The sequence below is a fragment of the Leucoraja erinacea genome, unplaced genomic scaffold (assembly GCF_028641065.1).
Source record: "Leucoraja erinacea ecotype New England unplaced genomic scaffold, Leri_hhj_1 Leri_600S, whole genome shotgun sequence".
NCBI classification, from domain to species: Eukaryota; Metazoa; Chordata; class Chondrichthyes; order Rajiformes; family Rajidae; genus Leucoraja; species Leucoraja erinaceus.
Genome location: NW_026576510.1, coordinates 1717 through 23683, shown reverse-complemented (window position 1 = coordinate 23683; position 21967 = coordinate 1717). Strand labels below are relative to the sequence as shown.

Genomic DNA, 21967 nt, shown 5'->3' with positions numbered 1-21967 from the left:
GTTCGACACCGACTACGGGTGCTGTCTCTACAGAGTTTGTACGTTCTCCCTGTGGCCACGTGCGTTTTCTCCGAGATCTTCGTTTTCCTCCCACACTCCAAAGATGGTTAATTGGCTTCAGTAAATTGTAAACTTGACCCTGGTATGTGCAGGTTTGTGTAGTCGGTGGTCGGTGCAGACTCAGTGGGCCGAAGGGCCTGTTCTGTGCTGCATCTCTAAGGTCTGAAGGAATGCCACAACCACAGAGCCTCCCTGTGTCTATCATTCATGATTCAATAAACACTGTTCTACATTTCTTTTTACGTTAAATTCTTTTCATTCAATGTCTGCGAGTCGAACAATCAAGATTTCAGTGAATGGAGGTTTAATCATGAATTGATTCAAGTTGAGTTTACTGTTATATCCACGTACAGTGAGGTAAGATACAGGTACAATGAAAATCGTGCTTACAGCAGCATCACAGCTACAGAGACAGACAGCACACACAAACACATGACTTGTACATCAATTACACATAACATTTCTAAAAGAAAACTGTGAAAATACCCAGACATTAGTGCAAAACATAATGAGAACATGTCCATGGTACAAGTCCATGGGGCAGCACGGTGGCACAGCGGTAGAGTTGCTGCCTCACAGCGCCAGAGACCCAGGTTCCATCCTGACTACGGGTACTGTCTGTACGGAGTTTGTACATTCTCCATGAGACCGCGTGGGCTTTCTCCGGGTGCTTCAGTTTCCCAAAGGCGTACAGGTTTGTAGGGATAGATAGATAGATAGATAGATAGATAGATAGATAGATAGATAGATAGATAGATAGATAGATAGATAGATAGATAGATAGATAGATAGATAGATAGATAGATATAGATAGATAGATAGATAGATAGATAGATAGATAGATAGATAGATAGATAGATAGATAGATAGATAGATAGATAGATAGATAGATAGATAGATAGCCTTTCATTGTCATTCAGACCGAAGTCTGAACGAAATTGCAGCAGTCATACATATAATACAATACAATAAAACAACAATAAACACATATTAACATCCACCACAGTGAGTCCACCCAGCATCTCCTCACTGTGATGGAGGCAAAAGTCTTAGGTCTGCAGTCTCTTCCCTCCTCTTCTCCCTCTGCGCTGCCTTAGGTTAAATGGCTTAGGTTAAATGCCTTTGGTAAATTTGTAAATTGTCCCCATTGTGTGGGATGGTGTTAAGTGTGCGGGGATCGCTGGTCGGCACAGACTCGGTGGGCCGAAGGGCCTGTCTCCGCACTGTATCTTTCCAAACTGCCTAAAAGAAGTACAAGAGGTGGTGTTCTGTTGCTAATGTAGGATTAGGGTCGTGCGGGTCGGTTCAAGAACCTGATGGTTGTAGGCAAGTAGTTGTTCCTCAGCCTGGTGGTGTGGGAAAAATAGCAAGCAAACAGGCCAACTCATCCATAACAAGATGCGGAACAAGATGTCTACCATCGTTATTCCCTGCATTTGAGATGGCCACCCCTCAAAGGCCGCAGCAGAATCATAGAAACATAGAAAATAGGAGCAGGAGTAGGCCATTCGGCTCTTTGACCCAGCACCGCCATTCAATATGATCATGGCTGATCATCCAAAATCAGTTCCTGCTTCCTCCCCATATCCTTTGATTCCATTAGCACTAAGAGCTAATTCTAACTCTCTCTTAAAAACATCCAGTGAATTGGCCTCCACTGCCTTCGGTGGCAGAGAATTTCACAGATTCACAACTCTCTGGGTGAAAAAGTTTTCCTCATTTCAGTCCTAAACGGCCTACACCTTATTCTTAAACTGTGACCCCTGGTTCTGGACTCCCCCAACATCGGGAACTTTTTTCCTGCATCTAGCCTGTCCAATCCCTTAAGAATTTTATGTTTCTATAAGATCCCCACATCCTAAATTCCAGTGAATACAAGCCCAGTCGACCTATCCTTTCATCATATGTCAGTCCCGCCATCTCGGGAATTAACCTGGTGAACCTATGCTGCATTCACCACCATCTTCTCAAGACCAATGAGGTGTGGGCAATTAAATGCTGGTTCAGCTTGCAAAGTGTCATAGAGTCTTACAGTGCACAAACAGGCCCTTTGGCCCAACTTGACCTAGCCGACCAACACGTCCCATCTACACTTACACTTCCTTATCTCTGTATCCCCTTCTCCCCTGACTCAGTCTGAAGAAGGGTCTTGCCACATTCCTTCTCTCTGGAAATGCTGCCTGACCCACTGAGTTACTCCAGCATCTTGTGTCCTATCTACACTAGTCCCACCTGCCTGCGCTTGGCCCATATCCCTCTAAACCTGTTCTATCTATGTAGTTGGCTGGTCTAGCACTCTGGTGCCAGGATAACAGCCTCCTCTTGAACTTCAAAAAAACAAAGGAGCTGATCATGGACTTTAGGAGGGCACATCATCCGAGGACGTACACTCCATTGAGGATAAATGGGGACCCTGTGGATAGGGTGAGCTGTTTTAAATATCTGGGATTCCACATCTCCGAGGATATGACATAGGCATCACACGCCTCAGCACTCGTGAGTAAGGCAAGGCAGCGCCTTTACCACCTCAGGCAATTGAGGAAATTCAGAGTGTCTCCGAGGATCCTCCAGTGCTTCTACGCAGTGGCGGTGGAAAGCATCTTGTCCGGGAACATTACCATCTGGTTTGGGAATTGCTCTGCCAAGGACAAGAAGGCTCTGCAGAGAGTAGTGCGTTCGGCCGAACGCACTATGGGAACTTCACTCGCCCCCCTGCAGGAACTATACATCAGGAGGTGCAACTCCAGAGCCAACAATATCATGAGAGACCCCTTCCACCCCTGCAACGGACTGTTCCAGCTGCTACGGTCAGGCAAACGCCTCCGTTGCCATGCGGTGAGAACGGGGAGGTTGAGAAGGAGTTTCTTCCCAGAGGCCATTCGGACTGTAAACGCCTATCTCACCAGGGACTAACTCTACTGAACGTTTTTCCTTCCATTATTTATTATGTAAAAGAATATGTGTGTTATGATTGTGTTTATAGTTTGTTTGGTTTGTCTTTTCCACAAAAGTCCGCGAGCATTGCCACTTTCATTTCACTGCACATCTCGTATGTGTATGTGACAAATAAACTTGACTTGACTTGACTTACCTGTCCAAATGTTTCATAAACTTCCTCAACTACCTCCTCCGGCAGCTCGTTCCATAAACCACCACCCTTTGTGTAAAAAAAGTTACCCCTCAGGTACCTATTAAATCTTACCCCAGCCCCTCCCCCGCCCCACACCTTAAACCTATATCCCCTTGTTCTCAACTCCCCCACTCTAGGTAAAAGACACTGTGTATTCACCCTATCTATTCCCCTCATGAGTTTGTACTCCTCTATAAGATCACCTCTCAATCTCCTGCGCTCCAAGGAATAAAGTCCTTGCCTGCTCAACCTCTGCCTATAGTTCAGGCCCTCGAGTCCTGGCAACAGGCTGGTAAACCTTCTCTGGGCCCTTTCCAGCTTGACATGTATTTTATGAGATAAACAAACAATAAATACAATGCTCAGAGAGGGCAGTGGAGGTCAGAATCAAATCTGTGTCGCAGTGGAAGCGACGAGCACTTTGCTGCTCTGCTCCTCCTGTTGTTTAAAATAAAGTCTCTCGGGTAATTCCCTTTCATTACTTCCTCATAACACAAACACTGTCACCAACAACACCGCCCATTCTTTGAGCACTTACCGAGACAGAGAATGGTGGAGAGGCACAGCTGGCCGGGCAGCCTCTGTGGAGGGTGGCACTGAGGTAACAAGACCGTTTACAAGTCGGCGGCAGGTTGGGGAGGGGAGCGGGGCTGAGATGGGGGCTGCTTGGGGGGGGAGGTCGGGGTTGGAGAGAGTCAGATTAGGGGGAGAGGACCCGGGGGGTGCCAAACTACAGAGGCAACTGGGGCCTAGGTAGAGAGCCCCTTGCCAAGAGGGGGAGAGTGCTCAGCCAAGTAGGGAGGGGGGGGAGGGGTGAGGGGGGCTACAGGGCCAGGGGAGAGGCAAAGCCTGGAACAGCCCACATGTTTGTCGGCACTGGGCCTGTACTCGCTGGAGCTTAGAAGGATGAGGGGGAGCCTCATTGAAACGTACCGAATAGCGAAAGACTTGGATAGAGTGGATGTGGAGAGGATGTGGCCACTGGTGGGAGAGTCTAGGACCAGAGGTTCACAGTGTCAGAATGAAAGGATGTACCTTTAGAGAGAGGATGAGGAGGAATTTCTTTACTCAGACAGAGGGTGGTGAATCTGTGGGATTCTTTGCCACAGACGGATGGCTGTGGAGGCCAAGTCAATGGGTGTTGTATTTTAAAGCAGATTGACCGATTCCCGATTAGTAAGGGGGTCCAGGGTTATGGGCAGGAGAACGGTGGTTGAGAGGGAGAGAGATAGATCAGCCATGATCATCGATGGGCCGAATGGTCTAATACTGCTTCTTTGTCTAACGAAGGGAGGGGGAGAGGGGACAGCCCAGAGCTGTGGCTCCATGGGTGAAGGAGGAGGAGGAGGCCTGGCATGGGGGGGGGGGGCTGCCAGGGAGAGGGGCGGCTTGATGGGCTGAAGGGTGTAGAGGGCCCAGCCGGGCTGGAGCTACCGGGGAGGGGAGGAGAGGAGAGGGCAGCACAGCATGTGTACACAGACTGGCCCCAGGAAGGAGGCGACCAGGACTGGCAGGGCCCCCTGCATCATCCAGGGGGAGAGGAGTGGCCTGATGGGCCGAAGGGTTGGGGCTGAAGGAGAGGGGGGCCCAGTTTGGGGTGTTGGGTGTGGGGGGAGAGAGAGCTGGGGGGGAGGGGGGTTACACAGGGGGGTTACACAGGGGGGGTACACAGGGGGGGAGGCCCAGGGGGGGGGAGCCGGGGGGAGGGGACACAGGCCCCGATCCCCCGCAGTGCAGCCTCCGGGGGTAGAGGGAGATGCCGGGGGGGAGACAGAGACAGAGACAGAGAGGCCCGGGGACACGGACAGAGGCCAGCGGCGGGTTCCTGACGGGGGGGGGGGGGGGGGGGGGGAGCGGCGCCTCCATCCCTACATCAGAGGGGGTACAGGTGGGGTACACAGGGGGGGGGGGAGGGGGGGGGGGGGTCCCTCCTTCCTCTGTCCATCTCTTTCTCTCCCACCTCCCTCTCTCCCCTCCCCCTTTCCCAGATCTCTCCTTATTTTCTCTCTACCCCCCTCCCTCTAACCCCCACTCTTTTCTTCCCCCTCTCTCCCCCCTCCCTCCTAACTCCCTCCCTCCCTTCTCCCTTCTCTCCCTTCTCTCTCCCCCCTCCCTCTTCCAGGGGGGGGTTACCCCTCTTCTCCTTCTCTCCTCTCTCCCACCACCCATCCCTCCCCCTTCCTCTCCCTCCCCTCTCCAGCCTTCCCCCCCCCGATCCTCTCCCCTCCGCCGCTCTCTCACTACCCCTCTTCCCTCTCCCTCTACCCCCACCCCCCTCCGTTCTCGGCCTCTCTCCCTCTCTCACCCTCCCTCTCCCCTCTCTCTCACCCTCCATTTCTCTCTCCCTCTCTAACTCCCTCCCTCTCCCCTCTCTCTCCCTCTCTAACTCCCTCCCTCCCTCCCCCTCCCTTCCTCTCTCTCTCTCCTTCTCATCTCTCCCCCTCTCTAATCTCCTCTCCATCATCTCCCCCTCTCTCCCTCATCTCCCTCTCCCCTCATCTCCCTCTCCCTCTTCTCCCCTCCCTCTCTCTCATCTCTCCCTCTCCATCATCGCCCCTCCCCCCATCTCTCTCTCTCCCTACCTCTCTCTCCCCCCTCCTCTCTCCCTCCCTCCCCTTCCTCTTCCTCTCTCCCTCGCCCTCCCCCTTTCTCCCCCCTCTTCCTCACTCCTCCCTCTCTCCCTCCTCCTTCCTCATCTCTCTCCCCTCTCCCTCTACCCCCACTCCTTCTCTCCCCCTCCTCCTTCTCCCCCCCCCCTCTCTCTCCCCTCCCCCCTTCCTCTCTCCTCTCTCCCCTCTCTCTCTCTCTCCCTCCCTCATCTCTCTTCCCATCCCTGTTATAAACTTCCTTCCTCGGCACCCGACTTTCCAGAGTAAACACCCCATGTTTGTGCAACCTTATCCCTACTCTACCACTCATCAGTCAAACCATACTGCACATGATTCACAAGTAGTAAGAGAAAAATATCAGGGTGGTGCAGCAGGAAGAGCTACTGCCTCACAGCACCTGAGACCCCGGTTCGATCCTGACCACGGGTGACCAGAGTGCAGAATAGTATGTTCTAACTCTATAGCACTCCACACACAGAGATAAAGAGCTCGTACCATGGGTAAAGCCATGGGTAAGAGTGCTTTCTCGAATAGTCATTCGGCCCATCACATCTACTCTACCATTCAATCATGGATGATCTATCTTTCCCTCTCAACCCCATTCACCTGACTTCGCCCCATAGCCCCTGACGCCCGTATGTATCTTCTGCCCGATGGGAACAGGGAGAAGAAGGAATGACCGGGGTAAAAAAGGCCTTTCATTATGTTGTCTGCTTTCCCAAGACATTTTACACTTTGACCCATCAAGGCATCGAGTTTCCCCTCTGTGTTTATCTAATGCAGGAAGATGGGGAACATGAAGCAGTCCACTCGGCCCATCAGGATTTCCCCGCCATTCATTGTGATCAGGGCTGATCTTTGCGGGCATCATCTCCCCTTCTATTGCCAGTACTCCAAAACATCTTAACATCCAACCTGTCCTTTTCTCTCACAACCTTATGTCTTTGAACAAGACCACCCCCCATTCATCCACCTACTTCCCTTCCGTCCGACTTCAGTTTACATTTTATTGCCACGTGTACGGAGGTACAGTGAAAAATCATGCCCTTTAGTTTAGTTTAGAGATACAGCGCGGAAACAGGCCCTTCGGCCCACCGAGTCCGCGCTGACCACCGACCCCCGCACATTAACACTATCCTACACGCACTTGGGACAATTTAAAATTTCATCACGCCAATTAAACTACAAACCTGTACGTACATCTTTGGTGTGTGGGTGGAAACCGGAGCTCCTGGAGAAAACCCACGCGGTCACTGGGAGAACGTACAGACTGCACAACAACCCGTGGTCGGAATGGAACCCAAGTCTCTGGCGCTGTGGGGCGGCAACTCTACCGCTGTACCACCGTGCGGCCCATTACAATGTGCCCATTTTACCTCCTTTCATATCAGACGTGTCATAAGTGATAGGAGCAGAATTAGGCCATTCGGTCCATCACGTCTATTCTGCCATTCAAGAGTCAAGGGTGTTTTAGTGTCATGTCCCAGACAGAACAATTAAATTCTTACTTGTTGCAGCACAACACAATATGTAAACATAGTACACTGTAAACAACATAATAAACGAGAGAAAACGTTCAGTCCGATCCACCTCCACCCCATTGCGGACTTTAGACTTTGTCTCTGGAACTGATGCGCTACAATGCTGAGAACTACATTCTGCACTCTGTATCTGCTCTACCTATTGGACTCGACTGTGGGCCCTTGTTCATCAGTCTGGGGGTCCTTGTACATCAGTCTATGAAAGTAAGCATGCAGGTACAGCAAGCAGTGAAGAAAGCATGTTGGTCTTTATAACGAGAGAAGTCGAGTATAGGAGCAAACGGGTCCTTCTGCAGTTGTACAGAGCCCTAGTGAGACCGCACCTGGAGTATTGTGTGCCGTTTTGATCCCCTAGTTTGAGGAAGGACATTCTTGCTATTGAGGGACTGCAGCGTAGGTTTACAAGGTTAATTCCCGGGATGGCGGGACTGTCATTTGCTGAGAGAATGGAGCAGCTGGGCTTGTATACTCCGGAGTTTAGAAGGATGAGAGGGAATCTTATTGATACATATAAGATTGTTAAGGGTTTGGACAAACTAGAGGCAGGAAACATGTTCCCGATGTTGGGGAAGTCCAGAACCAGGGGCCACAGTTTAAGAATAAGGAGTAAGCCGTTTAGAACGGAGACGAGGAAACACTTTTTCTCACAGAGAGTGGTGAGTTTGTGGAATTCTCTGCCTCACAGGGTGGTGGAGGCAGGTTCTCTGGATACTTTCAAGAGAGAGCTAGAGAGGGCTCTTAAAGATAGGGGGAGAAGGCAGGAACGGGATACTGATTGGGGATGATCAGCCATGATCACATTGAATGGCAGTGCTGGCTCGAAGGACCAAATGGCCTACTCCTGCATCTATTGTCTATTGTCTATTGAATATACCTGTAGTATTATCTGATCTGATAGGAAAGCATGCAAAACATAACCTTTCGCTATACCTTGACAACAATAAGCCGCAACCAAAATATGTGGTTAAAAATAATAATGTACAAGGCAAATTTAATAAGTTTACGCGGCACTAAAATAGGAGGTGAGGCAGACAGTGAAGATGGTGGTCAGAAATTACAGCAGGATGTTGATCGGTTGGGCAAGTGGGCTGAAGAATGATTCTTGGAAGAAGAAGCAGGTGCAGCAGGCAGTAAAGAAAGCGAATGGTATGTTAGCTTTCATTGCAAAAGGATTTGAATATAGGAGCAGGGAGGTTCTACTGCAGTTGTACAGGGTCTTGGTGAGACCACACCTGGAGTATTGCGTACAGTTTTGGTCTCCAAATCTGAGGAAGGACATTATTGCCATAGAGGGAGTGCAGAGACGGTTCACCAGACTGATTCCTGGGATGTCAGGACTGTCTTATGAAGAAAGACTGGATAGACTTGGTTTATACTCGCTAGAATTTAGGAGATTGAGAGGGGATCTTATAGAAACTTACAAAATTCTTAAGGGGTTGGACAGGCTAGATGCAGGAAGATTGTTCCCGATGTTGGGGAAGTCCAGGACAAGGGGTCACAGCTTAAGGATAAGGGGGAAATCCTTTAAAACCGAGATGAGAAGAACTTTTTTCACACACAGAGTGGTGAATCTCTGGAACTCTCTGCCACAGAGGGTAGTTGAGGCCAGTTCATTGGCTATATTTAAGAGGGAGTTAGATGTGGCCCTTGTGGCTAAGGGGATCAGGGGGTATGGAGAGAAGGCAGGTACTGGATACTGAGTTGGATGATCAGCCATGATCATATTGAATGGCAGTGCAGGCTCGAAGGGCCGAATGGCCTACTCCTGCACCTAATTTCTATGTTTCTATGTTTCTATGATTCATGCAGCTAAGAGTCAAGAGTGTTTTATAGTCACACTAGACCAAGTGGGACCTGTTGTGCCCCATTCCCCCAAGTCATATGTCCCAGACAGAACAATGACATTCTTACTTACAGCAGCACAACACAATATGTAAAGATAGTACACTGTCAACAATATAATAAACGAGAGAAAAAGTTCAGTGTGTGTGTGTGTATATATACATACTCACATATACATGGCTTGGATAGAGTGGATGTGGACAGGATGTTTCCACTAGTGGGAGCCTCTAGGACTAGAGGTCACAGCCTCAGAATTAAAGGACGTTCTTTTTGGAAGATGAGGAGGAATTTCTTTAGTGAGAGGGTGATGAATCTGTGGAATTCTTTGCCACTGAAGGCTGTGGAGGCAAAGTCAGGATATATTTAAGGCAGAGATAGATAGTTTCTTGATTCAATAGACAATCGGTGCAAGAGTAGGCCATTCGGCCCTTCGAGCCAGCACCGCCATTCAATGTGATCATGGCTGATCATCCCCAATCAGTACCCCATTCCTGCCTTCTCCCCATATCCCCTGACTGCTATTTTTAAGAGCCCTATCTAGCTCTCTCTTGAAAACATCCAGATAACCTGCCTCCACCGCCCTCTGAGGCAGAGAATTCCACAGACTCACCACTGTCTGTGAGAAAAAGTTTCCTCGTCTCCGTTCCAAATGGCTCACCCCTTATTCTTAAACTGTGGCCCCTGGTTCTGGACTCCCCCAACATCGGGAACATGTTTCCTGCCTCTAGCGTGTCCAAGCCCATCTTATATATTTCAATGAGATTTGTACGGGTGTCAGGGGTTATGGGGAGAAGGCAGGAGAATGGGGTTAAGAGGGAGGGATAGATCAGACATGATTGAATGGCGGAGTAGACGATGGGCCGAATGGCCTAAATCTCCTATCACGACCTCATCATACACGTATACACACATACACGCACACATATGTACACATAAAAAACAAAAACAATGGCAGTGCAATAATAACAATTATAGTCTATGTAGTTCCCAGTTTATTTGTGGTTGTCGTGTTTAATAGCCTGATGGCTGTCGGGGAAGAAGCTGTTCCTGAACCTGGGCGTTACAGTTTTCAGGCTTCCGTCCCGATGGCAGGGGTGAGATGAGTATGTGGCCAGGATGGTGTGGGTCTTTGATGATGCATTTTGTGAGGTCAAACCAGGGCAGGCCCTTCACAATGAACGCGTAGCAAGGAACTGCAGATGCTGGTTTACACCAAAGATAGACACTAAATGCTGGAGTAACTCAGCGGGACAGGCAGCATCTCTGGAGAGAAGGAATGGGGGACATTTCGGGTTGCGGCCCTTCTTCAGACTGAGAGTCAGGGGCGAGGGTGACACAGAGATATGGACGGATATGGACTCTCTGCCACAGAGGGTAGTTGAGGCCACAGTTCATTGGCTATATCTAAGAGGGAGTTAGATGTGGCCCTTGTGGCTAAGGGGATCAGGGGGTATGGAGAGAAGGCAGGTACAGGATACTGAGTTGGATGATCAGCCATGATCATATTGAATGGCGGTGCAGGCTCGAAGGGCCGAATGGCCTCTACTCCTGCAACTATTTTCTATGTTTCTATGTAAGGTGTGAAAACGAGAGATTAAAGGGGACGACGTGCAAGAAAAATGTTGGAGAGAGGGGGAGAACTTCTCTTGTTTCATTATTCTGACATTCCCACACTGACCTTTCTGTCCTGGGCCTCCTCCATTGTCAGAGTGAGTTCCAGGGCAAACTGGAGGAACAGCACCTCATATTTAACCCAGCGGTATGAACATTGACCTCTCTAACTTCAAATAGCCCTTGCTTTCCCTCTCTCTCCATCCCTCCTCCTTCCTAGTTCTCTGACCAGTCTGACTGTCCTTGTTTACATTTTATCTCTGTTTGCTTTGTTATCACCTTCTCCCAGCTAACAATGATCTAGTCTACATTCTCCTTGATCTCCAGCCCCTCTGTCTCATTTTCACACCTTGCACTTCCTTATCTATGTACCTCCCCCTCCCCTGACACCAGTCTGAAGAAGGATCTCGACCCGAAAGGTCACCCATTCCTTCTCTCCAGAGATGCTGCCTGTCCCGCTGAGTTACTACAGCCTTCGGTTTAGACCAGCATCCTGCAACGAAGGGTCTGGGACCTCTGCTGTTAACTACGCTCCTCTCTCTCCAGGTGCTGCCCGACCCGCTGGGTCTTGCGTTTGTTCTGTCGGGCGCTGTGTGTTCTCTAACTCTGATCAGACATGGTCCACCAATACCATCTCCCTAGTCAAGAAAGCTCAGCAACGCCTCCACTTCCTTCGACGGATGAGATGAGCCGACCTCCCCCCCTCTGCCCTCACCACTTTTTACAGGGGTGCCATTGAGAGCATTCTTACCAGCAGTCTCTCAGTCTGGTATGGCAGTTGCTCTGCTGCCGACCAGAAGGCCCTACAGAGAGTGGTGAGGACAGCGGAGAAGATCACCAGATCACCCCAACCTGCAATCCAGGACTGATATCCATCTCGCTGTCGCAAGGGAGCAACCAATATCATCAAAGACACCACCCACCCAGCACACAAACTGTTCACTCTCCTACCATCTGGCAAGCGCTACCGCAGCATGCGGAGCAAAACCACCAGATTCAAAAACAGCTTTTTTCCTCAGGCCATCAGACTACTCAACACACTCAAGAAAATTCCATGAACATTTAACTTTAACTCGATGTCTGCAGTATGCTATTTGCACTTTTCTATATTGCACCTTTATTATTGCACTAATATTTTATTAATAACATATTTTATTAATATGTAATATCTAATACTTTATTAATAACATACCTCAAAATTTTACTACAGTCTGGCACACTGTGAATATTTTAAATAATGTATATTGTCTAACTTATTGGTATATTGTCTGTCTGTGTTATAAATATTACTTGCACATTTGCAGTATGGGGAAACGCAATTTCAATCCAATTTATTTGAATTGAAAATAAAGTTTACTTTGAACTTTGAACTTTGAACGTTCACAGGCCACACGTAAGCGGGATATAGAGGCCATGGCACGGAAGGAGGCGAGGAACCGCTACTTCATCCTGCTTTTGGACTTCCCGGTACATGACCGGGTGTTCCCGGCGGGGACGATCGCCGCCATTCCCGAGGATGACTACGGGAGGGAGGGCGCGGAGAGCGAGGGCGAGGCGGGTCAGCGGAGGCTGAAGTTCCACCTGGTGGATGCGGACGTGTGGCAGGTGCTCGAGGCCCAGACGCTGCGGCCGCTGACTGGCGTGCAGGCCGGCCTGCTGCAGGCCGTCAGCCCCTCCGCCAAACGCCTTCAACTGTACCTGGATGACCCGGAGCTGGCGGATGCCCAGCGCCTCAGCCTCTTCGACCCCGTCACCGTCAACCACCACGCTCTCACCCTGCCCGGCATCATTCGCTACATCGGCACCATCGTCTCCAGCCATCTGCTCACCGGAACATTCTTCGGCATCGAGCTGCAGGTACACACCATCCCCATTGATCCCTCAATCCCCACTTCCCACAGTGTGGCACCAATCTCACTAATCCCACGATCCCTCTTCCCATTGATCCCTGAAACTCTCTTCCCACTTATCCCTGGCCTCTTCCCACTTATCCCTTCTTCCCACTTATCCCTGACCTCTCTTCCCACTTATCCCTGACCTCTCTTCCCACTTATCCCTGAATCCCTCTTCCCACTTATCCCTGACCTCTCTTCCCACTTATCCCTGACCTCTCTTCCCACTTATCCCTGACCTCTCTTCCCACTTATCCCTGACCTCTTCCCACTTATCCCTGACCTCTTCCCACTTATCCCTGACCTCTTCCCACTAATCCCTGACCTCTCTTCCCACTTATCCCTGGCCTCTTCCCACTTATCCCTGACCTCTCTTCCCACTTATCCCTGACCTCTCTTCCCACTTATCCCTGACCTTTTTTCCCCTTATCCCTGACCTCTCTTCCCACTTATCCCTGACCTCCCTTCCCACTTATCCCTGACCTTTCTTCCCACTTATCTCTGACCTCTTCCCACTTATCCCTGAATCCCTCTTCCCACTTATCCCTGAAACTCTCTTCCCACTTATCTCTGACCTCTCTTCCCACTTATCTCTGTCTCCCTCTTCCCCCTTCTCCCTGCATCCCTCTTCCCACTTATCCCTGACCTCTCTTCCCACTTATCCCTGACCTCTCTTCCCCACTTACCCCTGAATCCCTCTTCCCACTGATCCCTGAATCCCTCTTCCCACTTATCTCTGACCTCTCTCCCCACTTCTCCTTGACCTTTTTCCCCCTTATCCCTGCCCCCTCTTCCCACTTATCCTTGAATCCCTCTTCCCACTTATCCCTGACCTCTCTTCCCACTTATCCCTGACCTCTCTTCCCATTGATCCCTGAATCCCTTCCCACTTATCCCTGAATCCCTCTTCCCACTTATCCCTGAATCCCTCTTCCCACTTATCCCTGACCTCTCTTCCCACTTATCTCTGACCTCTCTTCCCACTTATCTCTGACCTCTCTACCCACTTATCCCTGACCTTTTTTCCCCTTATCTCTGACCTCTCTTCCCACTTATCCCTGACTCCCTCTTCCCACTTATCCCTGAATCCCTCTTCCCACTTATCCCTGACCTCTCTTCCCACTTATCCCTGACCTGAATCCCTCTCCCACTGATCCCTGAATCCCTCTTCCCACTTATCTCTGACCTCTCTTCCCACTTATCCCTGACCTTTTTTCCCCTTATCTCTGACCTCTCTTCCCACTTATCCCTGACCTCTCTTCCCACTTATCCCTGACCCCTCTTCCCACTTATCCCTGACCCTCTCCCCACACGTAGCCGGTCTTCCTCCTGATCCCCGTTCCCCACATCCCACAAGAAGACAGCATTCCCACTGATCCCGACATCCCCACTTCCTACAGGTAGACAGCGTTCCCACTACCCTGACACCCCATAAATCCGCGAACCTCACTTCCCACGGGGAGGCAGCGTTCCCACTCTTGCCCGGCTCCCTTTAAGCCACGAAACGCCACTTCCCACAGCGAGGTGGTGTTCCCCGCTGTACACTGAGCCCCTCTTCTCACCGTCTTCCCGCTGTTCCCCAAACCCCCTCTTTGCGGCAACCAGCGATCACCCTGTAAAGTCATTTAGTTTAGAGTTACAGCTCCGGCCCACCGTGTCCGCGCCGACCAGCGATCACCCCGTACACAAGCACTATCCTACACACACTAGGGACAATTTACAATTTTACTGAAGCCAATTAATCCTACAAACCCTCATCTCTTTGGAGTGTGGGAGGAAACCGGAGCACCCGGAAAAAACCCACGCAGGTCACGGGGAGACGAACAAACTCCGAACAGACGGCACCCGTAGTCCTCAATTAGATTCTCGCTGTTAGCTGTGTTCTGGGTATCTGTTAGGCCACATACTTAGTGTAGGAGGGACCCATTCATTCCCACAACAGAAGCTGTTTCTGAATTTGGTGGTATGTGTTTTTGCACATTCTGTGTGAAGTTGAGTTTAGTTTATTGTCACGTGTACCGAGGTACAGTGAAAAGCTTTTGTTGCGTGCCATCCAGTCAGTGGAAAAACTATACATGATTACAATCCAGGTACAGATACAGAAGAAAGGGAATATTGTGTAGTGTAAGATAATGGCCAGTAAAGTCTGATTAAAGTGAGTCTGATGGTCTCCAGTGAGGTAGATGGTAGCTCAGGACCGCGCTCTAGCTGTTGATCAGACGGATCAGTTGCCTGATACCAACTGGGCAGTCACGGTGGTGCAGCGGTAGAGTTACTGCCGTACAGCGCTTGCAGCACCGGAGACCTGCCTGGGTTCGAATCCGACTACGGGTGCTGTCTGTACGGAGTTTGCACGTTCTCCCCGTGGCCTGAGTGGGTTTACCCCGAGATCTTCGGTTCCCTCCCACATTCCAAAGACGTGCAGGTTTGTAGGTTAATTGGCTTGGTAAATGAAAAATTGTCCCTGTGTGGTGGGAGGGGATCGCTGGTCGGCGCGGACCCGGTGGGCCGAAGGGCCTGTTTCTGTGCTGTATCTCTAAACTAAACTAAAGTGAGAAGCAATGTGTGTGTTTTCTGTCTGGATGGAATCCATGTGGAAGGGGAATGACCGGGTTGTGAGTGGTCCTTGATTATGTTGGAGAAAGGAACTGCGGATGCTGGTTTATACCGAAGATAGACACAAAGTGCTGGAGTAACTCAGCATCTCTGGAGAAAAGGATGGGTGACGTTTTGGGTCGGGACCCTTCTTCTGACTCTGACGTTTAATTACGTTGGCTGCTTTCCTGAGGCAGCATGGAGAGCAGATGGAGTTTTTTGGGGGTTTTTTTGCAAATAGGTGCAGGAGGAGGCCATTTGGCCCTTCGAGCCAGCACTGCCATTCATTGTGATCATGGCTGATCATCCCCAATCAATAACCCGTGCCTGCCTTCTCCCCATACCCCTTGACTCCACTAGCCCCTAGAGCTCTATCTAACTCTCTCTTAAATCCATCCAGTGACTTGGCCTCCACTGCCCTCTGTGGCAGGGAATTCCATAAATTCACAACTCTCTGGGTGAAAAAGTTTTTTCTCATCTCAGTCTTAAATGACCTCCCCTTTATTCTAAGACTGTTGCCCCTGGTTCTGGACTCGCCCAACATTGGGAACATTTTTCCTGCATCTAGCTTGTCCAGTCCTTTTCTAATTTTACATGTTTCTATAAGATGAATCCTCATCCTCCTAAACACCAGTGAATACAAGCGTAGTCTTTTCAATCTTTCCTCATATGACAGTCCCACCATCCCGGGGATCAATCTCGTTGCTGGTGGGGGTGAGGAGGCTGGTTTGTGTGATAGGCTGGGCTGTGCCCACAGCTTCCTGCCATTGCCACCATCAATCGCAGCGTAGACTAATTTCTAAATGGTGAGATAATTCAGAAATCAGAGGAGCAAAGGGACTTGGTAGTGCGGGTGCAGGATTCCCAAAAAGCTAATCTGCAAGTCGAATCGGTAGTAAAGAAAGCAAACTGAATGCTAGCATTTATTTCAAGAGGGCTTGTGTACAAAAACAGGGATGTAATGCTGAGGCTCTATAAGGTGCTGGTCAGGCCACATTTGGAGTATTGTGAGCAATTTTGGGCACCATATCTAAGGAAGGATGTGCTGGCTCTGGAGACGGTCCAGTGGAGGTTTACAAGAAAGATCTCCGCAATGAGTCGGTTAACCTATGATGAGCGTTTGACGGCACTGGGCCTCTACTCGCTGGAGTTTAGAAGGACGAGGGGGGACCTCATTGAATCGTACGGAACAGTGAAAGGCTTCAATAGAGTGGATGTGGAGAGGATAGGATCAGAGGGCGCAGCTCAGAATAAAAGGACAAACCTTTCGATAGCAGAAGAGGTGGAATTTCTTTAGTCAGAGGGTGGCGAATCTGTGGAATTCTTTGCCACAGACGGCTATGGAGGCCGCCAATGGATATTTTTAAGGCAGATAGAAAGATTCTTGATTAGTACGGGTGTCAGGGGTTATGGGGAGAAGGCAGGAGAATAGGGTTAGGAGGGAGAGATAGATCAGCCATGATTGAATGGCGGAGTAGACTTGATGGGCCGAATGGCCTAATTCTGCTCCATTGACATGAAAATGCATTTGAGCCATGTCCCTCAACACCCTTCCCAAGAGCTCCAAGGGTAGTTAGGAGCACTGAGATAACTGTAGGTGGCACACTGCTGATAACCTACATTAATAGAAACATAGACAATAGGTGCAGGAGTAGGCCATTCGGCCCTCCGAACCAACACCGCCATTCAATGTGATCATGGCGGATCATCTATAATCAGTACCCCGTTCCTGCCTTTTCCCCATATCCCTTGATTCCTTGAGCTAAATCTAACTCTCTCTTGAAAGCATCCAGTGTATTGGCCTCCACTACCTTCTGTGGCAGAGAATTTCAGAGATTCACAACTCTCTGGGTGAAAAAGCTTTTCCACATCTCAGTCCTAAATGGCCTACCCCTTTTTCTTAAACAGTGACCCCTGGTCCTGGACTCCCCCAACATCAGGAACATTTTTCCTGCGTCTAGCCTGTCCACTCGTTTGAGAGTTTTGTATGTTTCTATAAGATCCCCTCTCATCCGTGTAAATTCCAGCGAGTACAAGCCTAGTAGACCCATCCTACAGGAGGGAGGGTCTCCCAGCTTATCCAGCGTCCTCATACCCCCCACACTCATCCCCAGTGACACTGAGTCTGGCGTCTCACATTCTACAAGAGGCCTCCACTGCTTTCTGTGGCAGAGAATTCCTCACATTCACAACTCTCTGGGTGAAAACGTTCTTCCACATCTCAGTCCTAATTGGCCTACCCCTTATTCTTACACTGCGACCCCTGGTTCTGGACTCCCCCAACATGGGGAACATGTTTCCTGCATCTACCCTGCCCAATCCCTTAAGGGCCTGTCCCACCTTCACGACCTAATTCACGACCTCTGCCGAGTTTGCCCTTGACTCATACTCACAGCATCACGAGGTCGTGGGTAGGTCGTAGGTAGGTCGTGATGCTAGTCGTAGGTACTCGTGGCATCAAGTAGGTCGGGGCGTTTTTCTAGCCTGATGAAAAATGTCCACGAGTAAAAAAGGTCGTTAATTAGGTTGTGTAAGTGGGACAGGTACTTTTATAGTTTAATATGTTTCTATAAGATACCCTGTCATCCGTGTAAATTGCAGTGAGTGAAGTAGGGATGGATGGGGGCTCCGAGCTTGCGATTGTCCCCTGTGCTGTGTAGAGATGGATGGGGGCTATGGATGGGGGCTCCGAGCTTGCGATTGTCCCCTGTGCTGTGTAGAGATGGATGGGGGCTATGAGCTTGCGCTATGTGCTGTGTTACAGGTGGATGCCGATGTCGATGGGCTGAACAGCGGGGAGTTTGGTGGCAGCCGCTACTTCCAGTGCAAGGAGAACAGCGGCATCTTTGTGCCTTTCAACAAGGTGAAGCGGCGGTGGCGTGCGTGCCGGGAGCCCGTGACCCCCGCGGACCCGCAGGGCAGCTGCCCGCTCGCTCCTGGAGACAGCGTGGCCACCTACATGGGGGAGGATTTGCGGACGGGGACCCTGATGGGCATCTCGGACGGGGGTGCCACCATCCTGGTCAACTTCGAACCGGTGAGTGGTCACGCTCCCACTCTGTCGCACATGTCACCATACGGCATCACTCCTTCATTCATTCATTCATTCCTTCATTCATTCATTCATGCATTCATTCATTCATGCATTCATTCATTCATGCATTCATTCATTCAATCCTTCATTCATCATTCATGCATTCATTCATTCATGCATTCATTCATTCATGCATTCATTCATTCATGCATTCATTCATTCATGCATTCATTCATTCATGCATGCATGCATTCAAATCATTCATTCATTCACACAGACACAAAATGCTGGAGTCACTCAGCGGGGCAGGCAGCACGGTGGCGCAGCGGTACAGTTGCTGCCTTACAGCGCTTGCAGCGCCGGAGACCCGGGTTCCATCCCGACTACGGGCGCTGTCTGTGTGGAGTTTGTATGTTCTCCCCGTGGGTTTTCTCCGGGATCTTCGGTTCCCTCCCACACTCCAAACACGTACAGGTTTGTAGGTTAATTGGCCTGGTAGAAATGTATAAATTGACCCCGGTGTGTGTAGGATAGTGTTAATGCGCGGGGATCGCTGGTCGGCGCGGACCCAGTGGGACAAAGGGCCTGTTTCCACGCTGTATCTCTAATCTAAACTAAACAGGCAGCATCTCTGGAGAGAAGGAGTGGGTGACGTTTCGGGTCGAGACCCTTCTTCTGGCATTCACTTCAGTTTAGTTTATTGTCACGTGTACCGAGGTACAGTGAAAAGCATTTTTGTTGCGTGCTATCCAGTCAGCGGAAAGACAATACAGGATTACAATTGAGCCATTCATAAGTTCACAAGTTATAGGAGTAGAATGAGGCCATTCGGCCCATCGAGTCTACTCCGCCATTCAATCATGGCTGATCTATGCCTCCTAATCCCTTCTCCCCATAACCCTTGACACCCATTCTAATCAAGAATTTGTAGGAAGGAACTGCAGATGCGGGTTTAAATCGAAGGTAGACACAAAATGCTGGAGTAACCCAGCGGGACAGGCAGCATCTCTGGAGAGAAGGAATGGGTGACGTTTCAGGTCGAGACCCTTCTTCAGACTGATGTCAGGGGAGTGGGCGGGACAGAGATAGAATGTAATCGGAGACGGTAAGACTGGTGGGAGAACTGGGAAGGGGGAGGGATGGAGAGAGAGGGAAAGCAAGGGCTATTTGAAGTTAGAGAAGTCAATGTTCATACCGCTGGGGTGTAAGCTGCCCAAGTGAAATATGAGGTGCTGTTCCTCCAATTTGCGCTGGGCCTCACTCTGACAGTGGAGGAGGCCCAGGACAGAAAGGTCAGTGTGGGAATGGGAGGGGGAGTTAAAGTGTTTAGCAAACGGGAGATCAGGTAGGTTTAGGCGGACTGAGCGGAGGTGTTCAGCGAAACGATCGCCGAGCTTGCGCTTGGTCTCGCCGATGTAGAGAAGTTGACACCTGGAACAGCGGATACAGTAGATGAGGTTGGAGGAGGTGCAAGTGACATTCTGCCTCACCTGGAAAGACTGTTTGGGTCCTTGGATGGAGTTGAGGGGGGGAGGTGATGGGACAGGTGTTGCATCTCCAGCGGTTCATCACCTCCCCCTTCCTAGTTCTCCCACTTGTCTTACTGTCTCTGACTATATTCCATCTCTGTCCCGCCCACTCCCCTGACAGTCTGAAGAAGGGTCTCGACCCGAAACATCACCCATTCCTTCTCTCCAGAGATGCTGCCTGTCCCGCTGAGTTACTCCAGCATTTTGTGTCTACCTAATCAAGAATTTGTCTATCTCTGCCTTAAAAATATCACTGATTTGGCCTCCACAGTCTTCTGTGGCAATGGGTTCCACAGATTAAATACACTCTGTAGTGTACAGAGATACATGATAAGGGAACAATATTTAGTGCAAGGTAAAGTCAGTCAAGGCAAAGAGTTTCCACGATGAGGTTGATAATAGTTCAGGGCTGCTCTCTGTTTTTTCATGTTAGTCTTTTAGACTTTGGAGATACAGTGCAGAAACAGGCCCTTTGGCCCATCGAGTCACTACCAGTTCCCGAGGTCGGGATTGAACCGGGGTCTCCAGCGCTGTGATGCAGTGGCTCTACCAGAGCGCCACCGTGCCGCCCCCATGACTTTAGAAATTACAGATCCAGCTCGGAAACAGGCCCTTCGGCCCACCGAGTCCGTGCTGACCAGTGATCTCCCCGTACACCAGCACTATCCTACACGCTGGGGGCAATTTACAAACTTTCCCCACTCACCTTAAACTGACGTCCTGTGGTCTTGATCCCACTGCCGTGGGGAAAAGTCTGTACAATCTCCTCACCTACCCCCCTCATGATGTTATACATGGTTTTGGGCCGGTCACGGTGGCACAGCGGTAGAGTTGCTGCCTTACAGCGAATGCAGCGCCGGGTTCCAACCCGACTACGGGTGCTGTCTATACGGAGTTTGCACGTTCTCGAGATATTTGTTTCCTCCCACACTCCAAAGACTCCAAAGACACTCCAAAGGTTTGTAGGTTAATTAGTAAATGTAAAAATTGTCCCTAGTGGGTGTAGGATAGTGTTAATGTGCGGGGATCGCTGGTCGGCACGGACTCGGTGGGCCGAAGGGCCTGTTTCCGCGCTCTATCTCTCAACTAAACTAAACCAGTATAAGATCACTCCTCATCCTCTCGCGCTCCAAGGAATAAAGTTCCAGCCTACTTGGCCTCTCCCTATAGCTCAAGCTGTGAACTGAGTGCGGAGAATGTGTGAATGCCTGCACTCTAGGGACAATTTACAATTTTTACCCAAGCCAACCTGAATGGTGACGGGTCAAGGAGTGTGGTGGAGGATGGCCGAACATTGGCTCAAGCAGCATCTCTGGAGAAAAAGGTTGGGTGACGTTTCGGGACGGAACCCTTCTTCAGAAGCGGACAGATGCCGCCTGCCCCGCTGAGTTACTCCAGCATTTAGTGTCTATCTTTGGTGTAAACCAGCATCTGCTGTTCCTTTCGGCACTCCCGACAATTGTCTGTGGCCCGGAACGGTGGCGCAGCGGGTAGAGCTGATGCCTCACAGCACCAGAGACCCGGGTTCAATCCCGACCACGTGTGCTGCCTGTACGGTGTTTGTTACGTACCAAAGATGTACAGGTTTGTAGTTTAATTGGCTTCTGTATAAGTAAATTGTCCCCAGTGTACGTAGGACAGTGTTAGTGTGCGGGGATCGCAGGTCGGCACGGGCTCGGTGGGCCGAAGGGCCTGTTTCTGCGCTGGATCTCTAAAACAAATGTTTCTGCCATGCTGCAGGACCCGTCCAAAGGAGAAGAACAGAGCTTGCTGTGCAAGGTGCCGCTGGACTCAAAGCGTGAAGCAGGAGCAGGGAGAGGGAGGCCCTGTGGACCCCTCCAGGGGGCAGAGTGAGTCAGTGGGAGTGGGGGGAGGGGGAGAGTGGGTGGGGGGGGTGAGGGGGGGAGAGAGAGGGTGGGGGGGAGGAGAGGGTGGAGGGGCGGAGAGGGGGGAGGGTGAGGGTGGAGGGGAATGGGGGGGGAGAGTGAGGGTGGAGGGGAGTGAGGGGGGGGAGAGTGAGGGTGGAGGGGAGGAGGGGGGAGAGTGAGAGGGGAGGGGAGGGGAGGAGGAGGGGAGAGGGAGGGAGGGGGGGTGAGGGAGGAGGGGAGGAGGAGGGAGGGGGGA

At 50.5% G+C, this 21967-nt stretch overlaps 1 protein-coding gene across 1 annotated transcript; it reads left to right on the top strand.

Moving 5' to 3' along the window:
- Positions 1-3645: 3645 nt before the first annotated feature.
- LOC129694278 (uncharacterized) lies at positions 3646-21693 on the top strand (the record flags this gene model as incomplete). The annotated part of the gene is made up of 4 exons (XM_055630991.1): positions 3646-3791; positions 12180-12650; positions 18045-18317; positions 21584-21693. Coding segments are annotated over exons 2-4 (827 nt in total), but the record flags the coding sequence as incomplete, so codon positions are not given.
- Positions 21694-21967: the final 274 nt, after the last annotated feature.